At 42.2% G+C, this 17,693-nt stretch overlaps 1 protein-coding gene across 1 annotated transcript in view; it reads right to left on the reverse strand.

Moving 5' to 3' along the window:
- Window positions 1–17,693, reverse strand: part of DNAH11 (dynein axonemal heavy chain 11) — a 358,576-nt gene that overhangs the window by 1,147 nt on the left and 339,736 nt on the right. The window contains 5 exon segments of the mRNA XM_040472462.1: window positions 125–265; window positions 723–835; window positions 8,358–8,473; window positions 8,553–8,735; window positions 11,571–11,813. Coding sequence (XP_040328396.1) covers window positions 125–265; window positions 723–835; window positions 8,358–8,473; window positions 8,553–8,735; window positions 11,571–11,813 — 796 coding nt within the window.

Below are 17,693 nucleotides of genomic sequence, written 5' to 3' on the forward strand. Positions count from 1 at the left end.
GGTAGACAACTGCTAGATGTGAGTACAGAGGAGTGGAGTAAACCAAGGACAGATACCAACTTGCAACTGATCGAAGAAAGCTCCTAAATTAAAAACTACACCGGTGCTGCTTGTGCTATCTTACCTTCCATGAGGAGCCCGTGGAGATAGGCACCTTCCCGTGGAGGATGGCCATAATCTTCCTTGGTTTTTTTGGTAACATCAACAGTCAAGCACATTTTGTCCAGGGGCCACTCATTTTTGCGAGCCATGGTCTGCATGATTGCTGTGGGAAGAGAAGGAGCAGGAAATGGGATGTAGTGGTAAAAGGGCTCCCAGGGGCCCACAGTCAGCTGCCTTTCTGACTGAGGCATTGTGCTGTGCTTCGGGTTCCTGGAAATGTGCGTGTGGCTGCTCTAGACTGATGGCCAACTGAGGCCTGCAGGACACCTCCCTGCTTGTGTACATGAACTTTTACTGGAATAGCCAGGCCCGTTTGGTTACACAGCATCTGGTTTTGCACTGTGGGGGCAGAAGGGAACCACTGGAGAAGAGACCCCCGTGGCCTTTGACAGAAAATGTTTATATCCCACTTCACGTGGCTGCTATGCTTGGAACTTTACTTTCTCTGCACACACAGCTATCACTCCTGCCCCTCCCTCCTGTGTCATGAGCACTGGGGAGCAGGGCAGGTGAGGCAGGGTTTGTGCCAGAAGCTGGGGCCGCCCAGTAGGAGCCCTTACCAGTTAAGAAGGACTGAGGGTTGAAGAAGCCAGGAAGCCACACTACAGCTGGAAGGGCAAGATCGTGGGTCCAGGTTTCAAGTTCCCGGCATCGCAAAAGGAGGTCATTAAACCTGGTGAACACGAGGTAGGAGGAAACAGAGTTTTCCGATAAGGTGAAGTAGATTCTTTAAATTTTTTTTTAATGTTTGTTTATTTTTGAGATAGAGCATGAACAGGGGAGGGTCAGAGAGAGGGAGACACAGAATCTGAAGCAGGCTCCAGACTCCGAGCTATCAGCACAGAGCCCAATGCAGGGCTCGAACTCCCGGACTGTGAGATCATGACCTGAGCCGAGATCGGACACTCAACCAACTGAGCCACGTGGGCGCCCCGATGAAGTAGATCCCTTTAAAGAGATTTTCTTTCCTGTTGAAATTTTTTAACTATTACCCCTAGGGACAAGAAACACTGAGGAATGTGGAAAATTCATCTCTACTTAACAATTTTATTTAGATGCTCTTAGTGATACGTGGCAACCACACCCAGGTGATGTGTGTATAATCCACCTGACAGGCTCCAACAGAGTGTGGACGAGGTGTGTGCGTGGCAGTGTGTGTGTGTGTGTGTGTGTAAGGATTGGGGTGGGAGGGATGGCTGCTGGGAAGGGCAGAGGCAGTAGAGCCCAGACAGTGGACTTTCCATATACAATAGGAATGGGGGGAAGAAAAAGCTAATAAGGGGAAACCACAACTCCGAGCCTCTACATGACTGTGGTTTGGGAAAATGAGGTTTTTTTACCCAAGTTCAGAACTCATCACAACAGTTTTTCAAGGAAGGAGACCAACTCTCACAGAGGCTATGGGAAAATTAGCTTCTCTGATAAAATCAGGAGACCTGTCAAGCTTTGAAATGTAGGACTCAGGGCTGCCAGAAAGAGAGAATGGAGCGTGTGTATGTTAAAGCCAGCAGGGAGTTCTCTAGGGTGAGGGCCATGCAGGCTAGCCCTGAAGTTTCCTGGCACCTGGTTTGGTTATGTGTTACAAAAGCAGCAAGGCTGATGCTCACATTCACGCTTGGGTCACTACAAGTTTGTTGTAATGCCTGCCAGTTTACAGCATGGCTCTTACCTGCCCCATGCCAGTTCTTCCAAATCTCTGGTTTAGGGAAAACATAATTGACATGGCAACAAAAAGGAAAAACAAAGACTTTCAGGGCCACTTGGGTGGCTCAGTTGGTGAAGCATCTGATTTTGGCTCAGGTCATGATCTGGTGGTTCATGAGTTCAGGCCCCACATCAGGCTGTGTGCTGACCGCTCAGAGCCTGGAGCCTGCTTCAGATTCTGTCTCTCTCTGTCCCTTCCCTGCTTGTGCTCACTCTCTTAAAAATAAATAAAACATTAAAAAATAAAAAAATAAAAAGATTTTTTATCTAAAAATGTTACCACAAGAGGCTATGCATTATAGCCAAATTACAACAAGTTTTTAAAAAGGGAAATGATTGCCTGTATAAACAAGATTCTGGTTTGGAAATGACCAGGTAAGAAAAATGAAATTAGGAAGAAAAGCATTTTAAAATTAAATGGAAAATACACAAAAATAAACTCAAAATGGATGAAAGACCTCAATGTAAGACAGGAAGCCATCAAAATCCTAGAGGAGAAAGCAGGCAACAACCTCTTTGACACTGGCCACATCAAGTTCTTAACACATCTCCGGGGACAAGGGAAACAAAAGCAAAAATGAAGTGTTGGACCTCATCAAAACAAAATGTTTCTGCACAGGGAAGGAAACAATCAGCAAAACTAAAGGCAGCTGATGGAATGGGAGAAGATATTTGCAAATGACATATCAGATAAAGGGTTAGTATCCAAAATCTATAAAGAACTTATCAAACTCAACACCCAAAAAACAAAATCCAGTGAAGAAGTGGGCAAAAGACATGAATAGACACTTCTCCAAAGAAGACATCTGGATGGCCAACCGACACGTGAAAAATGCTCAACATCATGCATCAGAAAAATATAAATCAAAACCACAATGAGCTATCACCTCACACAAGTCAGAATGGCTAACATTAACTCCTGCAACAATAAATGTTGGTGAGGATGCGGAGAAAGAGGATCTCTTTTGCACTGCTGGTGGGAATGCAAGCTGGTGCAGCCACTCTGGAAAACAGTATGGAAGTTCCTCAAAAAATTAAAAATAGAACTACCCTATAACCCAGCAATTGCACTACTAGGTATTTATCCAAGGGATATGGATGTGATGTTTCAAAGGGACACATGTACCCCAATGTTTATAGTAGTGCTATCAACCACAGCCAAAGTATGGAAAGAGCCCAAAGTCCATGGATGGATGAATGGATAAAGAAGATGTGGTATAATATATATACAATGGAATATTACTCAGCAATCAAAAAGAATGAAATCTTGCCATTTGCAGCTACGTGGGTGGAACTGGAGGGTATTATGGTAAGCAAAATTAGAGAAAGACAAATATCCAAATATCCAGGGAGGGGGACAAAACATAAAAGACAAATATAGAGAACAGAGGGTTGCTGGAGTGGCTGCAGGAAGGGGGATGGGCTAAATGGATAAGGGGCATTAAGGAATCGAATCCTGAAATCCTTGTTGCACCAGATGCTAACTTGGATGTAAATTTAAAAATTAATTAAAAAATGAAATGAAAAACTTGCGTACAATTTTAGGACATTTGGGTTTTCCTAAATTACAAATCTGACTTTGTAAAATCAGGGACGTACCATATTTCCAGAAAATTTGACCCAAGAAAAATCAATGCCAAGACACATTTTAATATAGACCAAAGACAGAATCCTCTGGATAGCGAAGAAAAAACATGAAGTCTTTTAGAAAAGGTGAAAGAAAGTCAGCCACAGACCCCTATACAGCAGCATTTGATCAGAGCAAGCCACGCTGCCTACAAAGCCCCCAACAGTGAGTGGGTTCCACTTTTTTTTTCTAACCAGCCAGCCTGTTCTTTGAGTATAAAGACAGCTGATTATATGGCATAAGATAATGGCAGCAAATCCAATGAACAAGAAGGCTGAATCATCCAGCAAATAAAAACAAGTGGGATCTGAAGGACTCTTTCTTAATATATTTAAAACCCTGAGAAAGAAACTAGAATAATAGTCTTAAAAACAGGAAATTACGAAACCAAGTTGGGTACTTTCTCTGATTTCAGTATAAACAACTTGGAATTGAAAAATTGATTTTGGACAATGAAATGTTATCTTTTTTAATTAAACTTTTTTTTTTTTTTAACATTTGTTCTTTTTTGAGAGATAGACTGTGAGTTGGGGAGGGGCAGGGAGAGGGAGACAGAGAATCTGAAGCAGGCTCCAGGCTCCGAGCTGTCAGCACAGAGCCTGACATGGGGCTTGGACTTACAAACCCTGAGATCACAACCTAAGCCAAACTTGGATGTTTAACTGACTGAGCCACCCAGGTGCCCCGAGGACAATAAAATTTTAAAAGTTAAGGGGAGACACACAGTAAACCTAGAAACCATTGAAGACAAAATGAAGTCCCCCCCCTCCCCAGAAGTGATGAGATCAACCAGGATATAGCAGAGACAGACTGAAAGTAATAGTTCAGATAAGCAAATACAATGAAGATTATGAGGAAGATGGCATTTATTGGGAGACATAAGGGCTGAGAATTTTTCAGGGTGGAAGCAATGGGTAGACATACACACTTACAATAGCACACAGGAGCAAGTAGGATACAATTTTTTTTTTTTAATTTTTTTTTCAACGTTTATTTATTTTTGGGACAGAGAGAGACAGAGCATGAACGGGGGAGGGGCAGAGAGAGAGGGAGACACAGAATCGGAAACAGGCTCCAGGCTCTGAGCCATCAGCCCAGAGCCCGACGCGGGGCTCGAACCCACGGACCGCGAGATCGTGACCTGGCTGAAGTCGGACGCTTAACCGACTGCGCCACCCAGGCGCCCCAAGTAGGATACAATTTTAAAAGCCCACATCTAAATACATCAGTAAAACTGCGGAACATCGATAGTAAAGAAAAAAATCTTAAGAACTTCCCCAGAGAAAACAGATTAGTTGTGAAGGGATGACAAGTACACTTAAGAACAGTCTCATCAGCTATAATAAATGCCAGAAAACCATGGGGGTAGCAAACTCAAGTGCCGAAATTATTCGTATGCTGGAACTGCAGGTTACCCATAGTACAAGAGCGTAGGGAAAAAGATTCCGATAAAGAACACCATTTACTCCCCACCATATATACTGAGAGCCCTGGCATAGATTTTGCCTTTCAGCGAAAAGAGACGGAGGCCCAGAACAAAGGAGCCCAGAATCAGATGTAAAAAGCAACAAAGGAGCAAAGACATCAACACATGTTGTCAAAGCAAAAATAATACTGACTATAAACAAAAATATTATGGGTTAAAATAAGGTTGAATTACAATTGCAGATCAGAGGAGGCAAGAGGGAGATTAAAGTGTTGACTTTACATTATATTAGAGCAGTCAAGTATGGGGGTGCCTGGGTGGCCCAGTTGCTTGGGTGTCTGACTTCAGCTCAGGTCATGGTCTCATCGTTTGTGAGTTTAAGCCCTGCACAGGGGCTGTGTGCTAACAGCTCCTGGAACCTACTTCCGATTTTGTGTCTCTCTCTGCCCCTTTTCCCATTTGCGTTCGCGCGCTCTCTCTCTCTCTCTCTCTCTCTCTCAAAAATAAACATTAAAAAAGCCAAGTGTGTAGGCTACAATGTAAAGTGTCTCTGCTAAAATAATAAGGATAAGCATGTAATAAAGAAAACTGTTAAACTGACAGAAACCTGAAAAAAATTGGAATAAAAGTAGAAAAATATAGAAATAAGCACAAAATAAGATGGAAGTCCAAAGTTACCATTATGACAAAACTTAAGTGCAATATAAATATTTTTTATTGGAAATAAAAAATTTGATTTGGGGGGCACTTGGTTGGCTCAGTCAGTTAAGCATGCAACTTCAGCTTATCTCATGGTTTGTGAGTTCAAGCCCCGCATCAGGCTCCATGCTGATAGTGCAGAGCCTGCTTGGGATTCTCTCTCCCTCTCTTTCTGACCCTCCCCTCCCCTTCTCTCTCAAAACTAAAAAAAAAAAAAAAAAAAAAAAAAAATGTTGGACATCCACAGCATTCATAGAAATCCAGTGAGTAGTTTTGCTCACTCTTCCTGCCAGTTGTTTGCTGCCATCTGTTCCTTCCACATTCTACCTTCCTTTTTTTAATTTTATTTTTTAGTTTCTAGAATTTACATCCAAATTAGTTAGCATATAGTGCAACAATGATTTCAGGAATAGATTCCTTAATGCCCCTTACCCATTTAGCTCATCCCCCCCTCCCACAGCCCCTCCAGCAACCCTCAGTTTGTTCTCCATATTTATGAGTCTCTTCTGTTTTGTCCCCCTCCCTGTTGTTATATTGTTTCCCTTCCCTTATGTTCATCTGTTTTTCCTCTTAAGGTGAAACACTCTATGAGTGAAGTGCTAGGATTTTTGTCTTTCTCTGACTAATTTCACTTAGCATAATACCCTCCAGTTCCATCCACGTAGTTGCAAATGGCAAAACTTCATTCTTTTTGATTGCCAAGTAATACTCCATTGTATATATGTACCACATCTTTTTTATCCATTCATCCATCGATGGACATTTGGGCTCTTTCTATATACTTTGGCTATTGTTGATAGTGCTGCTATAAATGTGGGGGTGCACGTGTCCCTTCGAAACAGCACACCTGTATTCTGTGGATAAATGCCTAGTAGTGCAACAGGTGGGTCGTAGGGTAGTTCTATTTTTAGTTTTATGAGGAACCTCCATACTGTTTTCCAGAGCGGCTGCACCAGCTTGCATTCCTACCAACAATGCAAAAGAGATCCTCTTTCTCTGCATCCTTGCCAACATCTGATGTTGCCCGAGTGGTTGATGTTAGCCAGTCTGACATGTATGCGGTGATATCTCATTGTGGTTTTGAACTGTATTTCCCTGATGAGTGATGTTGAGCATTTTTTTTTTTCACGTGTCGGTTGGCCATCTGGATGTCTTCTTTGGAGAAGTGTCTATTCATGTCTTTCACCCATTTCTTCACTGGATTATTTGTTTTTTGGGTGTTGAGTTTGATAAGTTCTTTATAGATTTTGGACACTAACCCTTTATCTGATATGTCATTTGCAAATAGCTTCTCCTATTCTGTCGGCTTCCTTTTAGTTTTGCTGATTGTTTCCTTCACTGTGCAGAAGCTTTTTATTTTGATGAGGGCCCAGTAGTTCATTTTTGCTTTGATTTCCCTTGCCTCTAGAGACGTGTTGAGTAAGAAGTCGCTGCAGCCAAGATCAAAGAGGTTTTTGCCTGCTTTCTCCTCAAGGATTTTGATGGCTTCCTGTCTTACATTGAGGTCTTTCATCCATTTTGAGTTTATTTTTGTGTATGGTGTAAGAAAGTGGCCCAGGTTCATTCTTCTGCATGTCACTGTCCAGTTTTCCCAGCACCACTTGCTGAAGAGACTGTCTTTATTCCATCGGATATTCTTTCCTGCTTTGTCAAAGATGAGTTGGCCATACATTTGTGGGTCGGTTTCTGGGTTCTCTATTTTGTTCCATTGATCTGAGTGTCTGTTCTTGTTGCACCTTCCATTCTTATGTTGGCACACCTCCCTACACAGCAAACACCTGGCTGCCTATGTGGCAGTTCCAAGGTGCACATATTTTCAGTGTGTAGCCCACAGCAGGTCTTGAACTCATGACCCTGAGATCAAGAGTTGACACTTAACCAAGTGAGCCTTCCAGGTACCCCAAAGTTTTGTTTTTAAGATTTTATTTTTAAAGTAATCTCTATACCCAACATGGGGCTTGAACTCACAACCGTGAGATCAAGAGTCACAGGCACCCCTCATTTGGAATTCCCATGGGGCCTTCCAATTTAAGGTTCAGAGGACCATTCTGGTTCATGGAAGAAAGACTTAGGAAAGTATGGATTAAAGAAAATTCCATACCAAAAAGACAGGAATGGAGGGAACCTTTCAAACTTTGTGTGTTGACTATGAAGGCCAAGGAGCAGTTGGAGAGAGCCCTGGCTGTGAGGGAGCTGTGAATGTTCATCCATGGCTTTGGGACACCTCTCTCCACTCACAGCCACACACAGAAGCAGTTGGATTTATGGTGTACTCTACTATGAGCTTTTAAAAGTCAGCTTTGAGATGGCATTGGTAATCACTGGCTTTGAAAATAAGGTATGAAGGGACACGAAAACAAACTCAGGTTACCTCCCGTGGCCATTTAAATAACTGAATGAAGGAATTTTATTCCCTACATTTTTGACATGATAAACTGAGAAATTAGGAAGGTCAGGTATTTTGTTCAAGATTAAATAGCTAATAAGTAAGGGGCTATGACCCCTTGCTTTGACCCTGATTTTCACCTGATTTTTCACTGATTTTTACCTTCGGAGCAACCCACAAAAGATACTCAGGAACAACTGGTGGTAGTTTGTTTGCACAATTATGCCAAGTACGGCCCCAAAGTACTCACAAAGTATAGCCTTCACAGTTCTTCTGACACAACAGTAACTCAGAACACTGAGCCAGCATCCAGGTGGAGAAAGGCCAGTGGGAGCAGGGAGGGAATCGCTTACCAGTGGGCCAGGCCGTAAGTAGATGGATATGCCAGTTTGCTCCAAGCGTCTGGCACTGTGTCATAACTCAGCTGGGACTGCTGGGCTTCCATGTCAGGAGATAACGTCAGCTCCCCCTTGCATGGAGAAAAGAGGCCACAAAGTGAGTACCCTCCAATGTGGGAAAACCTGCTCTGGTACCATTTTTAAACTCACCTTCCAACCAAGGTCTAATTGTTGAAGTGACACACGGATTTCCCGAAGAAGAATATTCATCCTCTCACATTCTTGGAAGCAAACAAGAACATAAGGGCTTCTGTTTGAGGTTTTTTGCATTATCTCTGCCATGTTGAACTCTTCTGGAAGTTTCTCCAAAATGTCATCCAAGACATTCTTAACCTTAAATCATTAACACACACAAAATTTAGCTCCTTTGTATTTTGTTTTTTTAAAGATTCTTTTAAAGTTTGTTTTTGAGAGAGAGAGAGAATATGAATTCCAAGCAGTCTCCATGCTGTCTGCACAGAGCCCTATGTGGGGCTTGAACTCAGGAAACCACGAGATCATTGCCTGAGCCAAAACCAAGAGTTGGATGCTTAACCAATGAGTCAACGAAGTGTCCCCTTTGTATTTCATTTTTAGTCACAGGGACACTATCCTTGATGTTTGGAAGTCCCAGAATCTATCCCACAACTCCCAATGATGCTTGCTAATGCATTGAAAACATGTCCGCCACTCCTTGGAGGTGGGCAGATGCACTGCCAACTAGCTCAGCTACCTGTGCATGACCGAAGTCCCTCCCCTTCTTTAGATCCCACCAGGGAGGAGCTACTATTTGTAGTTTTTTCACTGGTAGCATTTGGGGAATTGAAGAACTGTCATGAATTCCATTTCACTTGTGCGTGTCAAGACACAATCAGAGGAAGTGGAACCCCAACATCTGGGTATTACATTTTGTAATCCGCTAATTAAAAAAAATCATTTTGAAAGTCACACAAACCAAAAATGCCCTTTAAGCTTGAGCTAATTCTGGTGACTTTATGATGTTGCCCTTTCCAACTGACACAGCCTTTTAAAATTTGGGGAAGCAGTTTAGATCGACGTTTTCAACAACGAGGAAGCCTCTGTCTTCTTTACTTAATGCCCTGAAGAAATAAAAAACTTATACATTAAAGACGCAAAGATGCATACAGTAGTTCAATGTGCATGTTTAGTCTATCCGGTCTCACGGAGCTACGGAAAACCAACAAATACCTAAAGTAGACAAGAGAGTGAAAATAGTGCTGTCTGTCTTCAGCCCCAGGCCACTTTCCCTCTCCCACTGATTTCTGGGATTACTGCCTACAGTTCTGACAGCATTAACAGTAAGTTGCTTTAGCGCCCGGCAGGTAATTTTTCAGGTCCTGCAGTCTTATTCCTCTACAATAGCTGCACAAAGTACAAAACAGTGTAGTAGACAAGTTAGGTAAAGGGGTGGCTTTTGGAATCAGCTGGAGTTTGATTTCCTTCATTGGCCCTTTCTAGCTGTCTAGCAAATCACCTAAACTTAATTCTGTAACAGGGATCCTGATACTACTCAGAGCTATTGAGAATTAAATGGTTTCTTCCTAAAGCACTTTCTTAAGTGCTTAGCATATAGTAAGCACTCAATAAATTCGTTGCTACAATCTGTTTGCCTATTTGGGGTGTTGAGGTATCTCAAGAGGTTTGCTTTGTAGTTTCTGGTTTAACGGTCAGCTTCTTTGTTGGAAAGAATGAAGCCCAAAAAACAAAATGAAGACCTCATCTACCTCTCTGCTTGTATTAATACTATAGCTTTTGCCAAATGGGTGATTTTTTTCTTTTTCATCTTCTTAAGAAAAAAAAAGGTGTAACATTCAGATAAGGGAGATGTTAGTATATGGGATAAAACACCACACAACAAATCCTACAGCCTCTAAATGACAACCAGTGCCTCAACAAATGGCCATATTTCAAGAAATAATACAGAAAATTCCTGAGACCTCACAATAAGGAAATCTGAGAGTGTGTTCCAACAACCTATCCTTGTCCCTCAAATCCTGATTAATAATTGTGAGAGGGGAATGTGGGCTAATTTATGTGGGGAAAAATAAACTAGTAAGGTTTTAAGTTAATGAGAAATAAGATTTTAATCTAAATGTAAAAAATGGTAGCATTTGATGTCTATTTCTCATCCCCATCATTCTAGGCAATAGATACCTTCAAAAGAATAACGCTAAAAGCAAAACAAACCAACAACAATAACAAAAAAAAAACCAATGCCAGTCTCCCAAGATAATCTAATAAAGACATCATAAAATGACAGAGCCAAAAACACAGTAAAAAAGCAGGTCACAGATTTGGAGAAGAGGTTTGCCATACATCTATCTGACAAAGGATACACGTTGAGAACAGTCCTTACAAATCTGTAAGAAAAACATTGACAACAATTTTTAAAAAATGGGCAAGCAAGTGGAACAGGTACTTCACATGAGATTCTATCTACATGGCTATAACCCCATGAAAAGATATTCAGCATCACCCCTTGACTAAGGAATGCAAAGTTAAAACCATGATGAAATACTACCTTTCACAAAACCTCAAGGAAAGAGAACAGGGGACACTTGCACACTGCTGGTGGGAGTGTAAGTGGTACAAGCACTTTTGAAAACTGCTTGGGAATATCGACTGAAACTACATGTTACACCCGGTGATCCAGCAATTCCACTTCTCAGCAGAGAGGGTAAGAAGTGTGAGTGGACGCCTCTGGGAGTTGCCAGTGCTGGGTGACAAGAGATTACAAGAATGTTCATGGCTGGGATATTCGTAATAGTGAAAAGCTAGAAAGAACCCAAACATCCATCTACTATAGGACGAAGAAAAAATGGCATATTCATACGATAGAATATGAAACAAAAATGAATCACTAGCCCATGCAACAACATGGGTGAGTCTCACAAACATAACAAAGAATGAAAGGAGCCAGACCTAAATAAGTACACAGTGCATGAATGCATGTATTTGAAGTTCGAACACAGGCAAAGCTAACCTATGGTGACAGAGGTAAGATGAGTAGTTACCTTTAGATGGGAGAGGGAGGGATATACTGACCTTGAGTGTTGGAAATATTATGTATTTTGATCTAGGTGGTGGTGAGATAGTTGTATAGAAAGGGAGAAATTCATTGAGTTGTACACGCAAGATTAGTTCCACAAAAAAAGAAAGACCCTCTACCTTTTCTTCCGTGGACTGCCCCAGCTCCTCACTGACGAGTGCATTCCTGGGCTGCATCTCCAGCAAAGTTCTGAAGAGAGTGTTCGACATCACCGTCAGGAATTCTATTTCAGCATTTGGGTGGAGGCCATACAGTGCTGGGCTTTCTGGAGGAAGCCTCTCCTCTATGTACTGGTGGTAGCCTGAATAATCTAGATTAGGTGGGGCTACAAATCCTGGGGCCAGCGTCAGTTCATCTTCCACCTTCGACCACAAAGGAACAGAGTCAGTTATTCCAAGTCTAATTGGGCATGAATCTTCGCATCCTAAAATATTTTGAGAACGCTCTTAACAAGAAGGTCCTGGTGCGATGCTGGATAGGTAGTGGGCTCTCTAAAATGTTTCACAACCCTTTTGTAATTTGATCATTTGGCCCTGTGTTTGGCACCAGGCTGACCTCTGGGGAGGAGTCCAAGGAACACACATGAATCCCTGCCCCGAGAAGCCTTAGTCCACAGTTTGCCCAGGGCAACATGGTACCTGAACACAGCTGAACCATCTGCTGTGTACTAGTCACCCCATCAAATGCTTCAAGTCACTGATTATCCCACACATCTGCAAACATTTTGTAGAGAGAAATGGAGATTAGGAGTAACTTCCCCAGGCAAGATGTTTGATTTAAATGTTAATTCTGAACGCATCTTAGTATGGCTCTATAGGTTTTACTTTCCTAATGTACGCACTTGCCATAATACTCTTCAAGTTATTTTTTACACGATACAGAGTTCTATGTACTCATACTGAATAAACAGGAGTGTGTATATGTAAGTAACAATTTAGAGGGCACTATCTACAAAGAGTCAGCTCAGTGACACTTCCTCATGCCTTTGAGCCACTCAGGGTAGAGTCCACACTGCTCGCCTCCAGATCCACAGACCCGGGACCGGTGTTGGCACATACTGACGCTCAGTACACAGGTGCCTAATGAATGAACGGCGGGAGCGAGGAGGCATTTATCATACCCATGTACGTCATTAAGGCTGCGGTAGAGGAAGACATTCCACATAGAGGAAGGATCTAAGGAAAGGCAATGTAAAGAGCAATACCAAACCTAAGTTATGTGAATACAGTTCTTCAAAAGGTGACAAAAGAATTTACGGACATGATTCTCTTCCCAGCCAGGAACAGAGTCAGTCAAGTACTTAGAATGGACTACCTCACTCAGCATAATCTCAGATTTTTTCCTGATGTTTTTAGTCACCAGGGACCCTAACAAACCTGTTTTGATTTTCCTAATCTCTCTTGCTATTAATTCTGGCTCCATGTGCTTAAATGTACAGAGGGGTGTGACTTTTAACACTCACCTAATGGAGCTATTTTAGGCTTAGATTTTCTAAGTCATTTTCTGAAATCGGGGTTTTTCTCTCCAATTTTGTATGTTGTGCCATCTGGTCCCCTCACTGTCACCCAGAGGCAAAGTGAATATTCACGAATGTTTATTCAGTACTAAGTACTCATCACCTAGTATACCACAACAAGCCTTGGAAATATAAAAGGTTCATATAACCTAGTTCTTAAGGGACTCAGTCTGATGGGGGACAAAAGAAGTGATTTTCTTCACAAGCATGTCACCTGTGAATAATGGCAGTTTGTTCCTGCTCAGACCTGCAAGTCCAGGTTTCCTAGAGAGCCTGCGGCCTCAGAGACAATTCTCAGTGGCTGGCTGTGAATTCCAAAGGCTTTTTAAATATTTGAGTCAGCATTTCTCTTTTGCACTAGGAAGATTTCCAAGTTAATCTAGTCTTTTATTTTGTGACAAACAGAAATCTTGACCAATGCGTATGAGAAGGAGCAGCTCAGACCATCTTCCCCACCAGCATCTATTAGCTTGGTTTGTTTCACTCATTGATCTGCATTTTCTATCATTTCACATTTATATATCAGAATAATCAATTGCCATCTCACTGATTCAGGGTGACCAAAACAGAACTGTGAGGGACAGTTCAACTCACGTTTTTATTCTACAAGATAAATTAGTCAAAATAAAAATATGGGCACAAACTACCAATAATGAAACCAAAAGTTAGAATACATACAAACCAAACTTTATTCTCTAAAAACAAGGACCTGGTCTTCCCCGATGGTGCTCACTAGACTGTTGAAATTTTAAGAGCCACAGTTAAATTGCCTTTCAATTAAAAACAGAGTTTTAAGCAAAGACACAAACCCAAAAGTGGAATCACTTAAAAACGTTAAAATGCCATGGGGACTGCAAATTTGTTTCAGCGCATATTCCTACAGTGCTGGTGGGAATGCAAATGGCTGTACTTTCTGGAGAGACAGGCAGTCTTTACAAACAGGCCCAAAGTGCCTTTTATATGTTCGTTAATGAGCAAAACAAAAGAGTCACAAAGGAAAGGTAAGGGCTTGAGGTTTACAGCCAGCCAGATGTGGTTCAGTTCCCATCCCTGAAAGGTTTGGTTGCTGGTGGCCTTTCAAAATGATAGTTTATCTGAGTTTCAATCTTGTCAGTGCAGTGATGTTCCTCATAGCAGCCTACTGATAGTGGCTGTGGGAATTTACACGTGTGCAAACAGCTAGGCACGCCGTAAGTAGACTTTTACGTTAGTTTGAGTCTTTTCTGCGTCCTAGGAACATCCAGGTACATTTTGATTTTCCGGAAGGAAAAAGACAACCTGAAGAAAGTTCCACTCTAAATTCCTACCATGAAGTCAAAGTTTGAAAAGTGAGTTTTAGTTGATACAGGTACATATGTGTTCTCTTTCTCCTTTAAGAACACTGTAAAGATTTCAGTGTGTTCAAGGACTCCTGGTTCTGAATCCCTTCCCACTCAAGGCCTTCATGAAAAGCTCCTGCTTGTGGACGGGGTCAGAACCGTACAGCTCTCTGCCTACTGACCACTATCTTGCCTTTGGGACAGGGCTTTTGAGAAGGTTACTGTTACTCCTCAAAGAATCAATAGTTCTAAAGAGACATTTCTCCAAAGAAGATAAACAAACTGCCAATCAGCACATGAAAAGATGCTCCACATTATTAGCATTCAGGGAAATGCCAATCAAAACCACAATGCAATACCATTTCACACTTACCGAGATGGCTTAAAAAAATGGGAACAAGGGTGTTGGCAAGGCTATGGAGAGAGTACAACACTGATACATTGCTGGCAGGGATATAAAATGGTACAACCACTTTGGAAAACTAGTGTGGCAGTTCCTTCAAATGTTAAACAGAGTTACCATATGATCCAACAATTTCACTCCTAGGTATATACTCAAGGGAAATGGAAACACATGCCCACACAGATACTTGTTCATAAATGTTCATTTGCATCGTTATCCATGATGGCCAAAAAGTGGAAACGACCCAAATGTCCGTCAACTGAAGAATGGATAAAGAAAATGTATCCATACGATGGACTGCTATTTGGCCATAAAAAGGAAGCACTGACATGTTACCTATAGCACGGGTGAACCTTGAAAACGTTAAGTGAAAGCAAACACAGAAGGGTACATATCCTACCACTCTATTTATAGAAAATGTCCAGAATAGGCAAATCTAAAGAGACAAAAAGATTAGTTGTTGCCTGGGGTTGGGGAGTTGGGGAGAGGATGTTGAGTGACTCCTAACGGGTATGGGGTTTCTTTGGGGGGATGAGGTGTTCTACAGCAGACTGTGGTAAGAGCTGCACAAAAAACTGTGGATTGTCCAACTGAGATTGGGAAGTTTCAATTTATCTCAATAAAGCTATTTAAAAAAAAAATGGGATCATACTCAAGGAGAACAAGCCTCCACTTAATGAAAAAAAAATCAAGGATTTGAAGTCCTTATTGGAGAAATCAGTGGCAGGCGCAGTTATTAGACATTGGGAAAGCCAGAATCCTGCCTCTCTGTTGACTCTGTATGACTGTTGTCCTTCTTACATTTTGCTTTCTGATATTCTGGCATTTATTTTTTTTTATTACTTTTTAAGTTTATTCATTTTGAGACAGAGAGAGAGAGAGAGAGAGAGAGAGAGAGAGAGAGAGAGAAAACAAGCAGGGGAGGGGCGGAGAGAGAGAATCTGAAGCAGGCTCCATGGGGTCAGAACAGACCCTGACTCTGGGCTCGTTGTCACGAATGATAAGGTCATGACCTGAGCCAAAACCAAGAGTCAGACACTTAACTGACTCTGCCACACAGGCGCCCCTGGTATTCTGGTATTTAATAAGACTCACCTCCTCTGCCGTCTCTCAAAGTATATGACAAGAAGTTCCCAGTTTATTGTGAGTCTAAACGAGTGTATTTTCCCTAAATGCCATGGCCTCAAAGTGCTGTGAGGAATTTTCAGAAATCACTCAAAGTTAAATTATATTATCATGATGTCTTTAAAAAATTTTTTTTTTCAACGTTTATTTATTTTTGGGACAGAGAGAGACAGAGCATGAACGGGCGAGGGGCAGAGAGAGAGGGAGACACAGAATCGGAAACAGGCTCCAGGCTCTGAGCCATCAGCCCAGAGCCTGACGCGGGGCTCGAACTCACAGACCGCGAGATCATAACCTGGCTGAAGTTGGACGCTTAACCAACTGCGCCACCCAGGCGCCCCTATCATGATGTCTTTAGAGCTGACAGGTTCATTAGTGATTTTGTGGACAGTACCTTCATTTTACAAGTGAATAAACTGAGGCACACAGAGGTCCTGCACAAAGCTGGACAGCAAGTTAGTGGCAGAACCAGAAGCTAGAGCTCTGGTCTCCTGGATTGTCAGGTTTTGTTTGTGACACGACCCTGTGGCACCCTCCATGCACAGTGCGGACACGAGTCAGTGTTTTCTTGACCTATGCCCCAGATACCACAAACAGATCTGCTCTCGCAATGATGTAGCACACTGCAGACAAAGTCTGTGCTCTGGGGAGTCTGATTGTGAGTTCAAATCCTGGTTTAGCCACTTACCAACTGTGCGACCTCTGTGAATCTGGCTTTCTTTTTTGATTACATGGGATATCAATACCCATTTTGCACAATAATGGTGAGGAGAAGAAATAATACTCATGAATTGTGTAGTACTGACCTCTGGCACAGAGCAGGTTTTTAATAAATGGTTTTCATTGTTATAATCATAGATGATAGTCAAGTATGAAATACATATCATGAAACTTTATACTTATAGATAAAATACCTTCCATTTTTAGCATGTTGCTCTAACCTTGTACTAATGTTCAAACCTGACAATGGTTGTTTTGTAGATGAGGAAACTGAGGCTCAGGAGATGTGTCTAAAAGCAAATACAGGGGGAATCGAATGTGAACCCTAGTATTGTTTATTTCAGAGCTCAGCCTCCTAATTGTTACCCTATATTACCAGAACAGTTTTTTTTTTAATGTTTACCTTTGAGAGAGAAAGAGTGAGAGACAGTGAGAGAGACAGAGACAGAAAGATAGAGTGTGTGTGTGTATGTGTGCACGCACAGAGTTGGGGCAGAGAGAGAGAGGCAGACACAGAATCTGAAACAGGCTCCAGGCTCTGAGCTGTCAGCACAGAGCCTGACACAGGGCTCAAAGTCATGAACTGTGAGAACATGACCTGAGCCACCCAGGCGCCCCACCCAGTGCTCAATCCAACAAGTGCCCTCTCCTCAATGCCCATCACTCATTTTCCCCTCTCCCCTGCCCCCCATCACGCTCGGTTTGTTCTCTGTATTTAAGAGTCTCTTATGGTTTGCCTCCTTTCCTCCCTCTGTAACTACTTTTCCCCTTTCCCTTCCCCCCTGGTCTTCTGTTAAGTTTCTCAAGATCCACATACAAGTGAAAACATGTTGTCTGTTTTTCTCTTATTTCACTTAGCATAATACCCCCCAGCTTTTGGGTGGCCTGATACCTTATTTTCTTTTTTTTTTTTTTCTTTTTTTTTTTTAATGTTTGTTTATTTTTGAGACAAGAGAGAGACAGAGCATGAATGGGGGAGGGGCAGAGAGAGAGGGAGACACAGAATCGGAAGCAGGCTCCAGGCTCCGAGCCATCAGCCCAGAGCCTGATGCAGGGCTTGAACTCACGAACCGTGAGATCGTGACCTGAGCCGAAGTCGGACGCTCAACCGACTGAGCCACCCAGGTGCCCCGATACCTTATTTTCCAAAAGTAACTTA

The sequence above is a fragment of the Herpailurus yagouaroundi genome, unplaced genomic scaffold (genome assembly GCF_014898765.1).
Source record: "Herpailurus yagouaroundi ecotype Mexico unplaced genomic scaffold, PumYag 100, whole genome shotgun sequence".
In the NCBI taxonomy this organism is placed as follows: domain Eukaryota; kingdom Metazoa; phylum Chordata; class Mammalia; order Carnivora; family Felidae; genus Herpailurus; species Herpailurus yagouaroundi.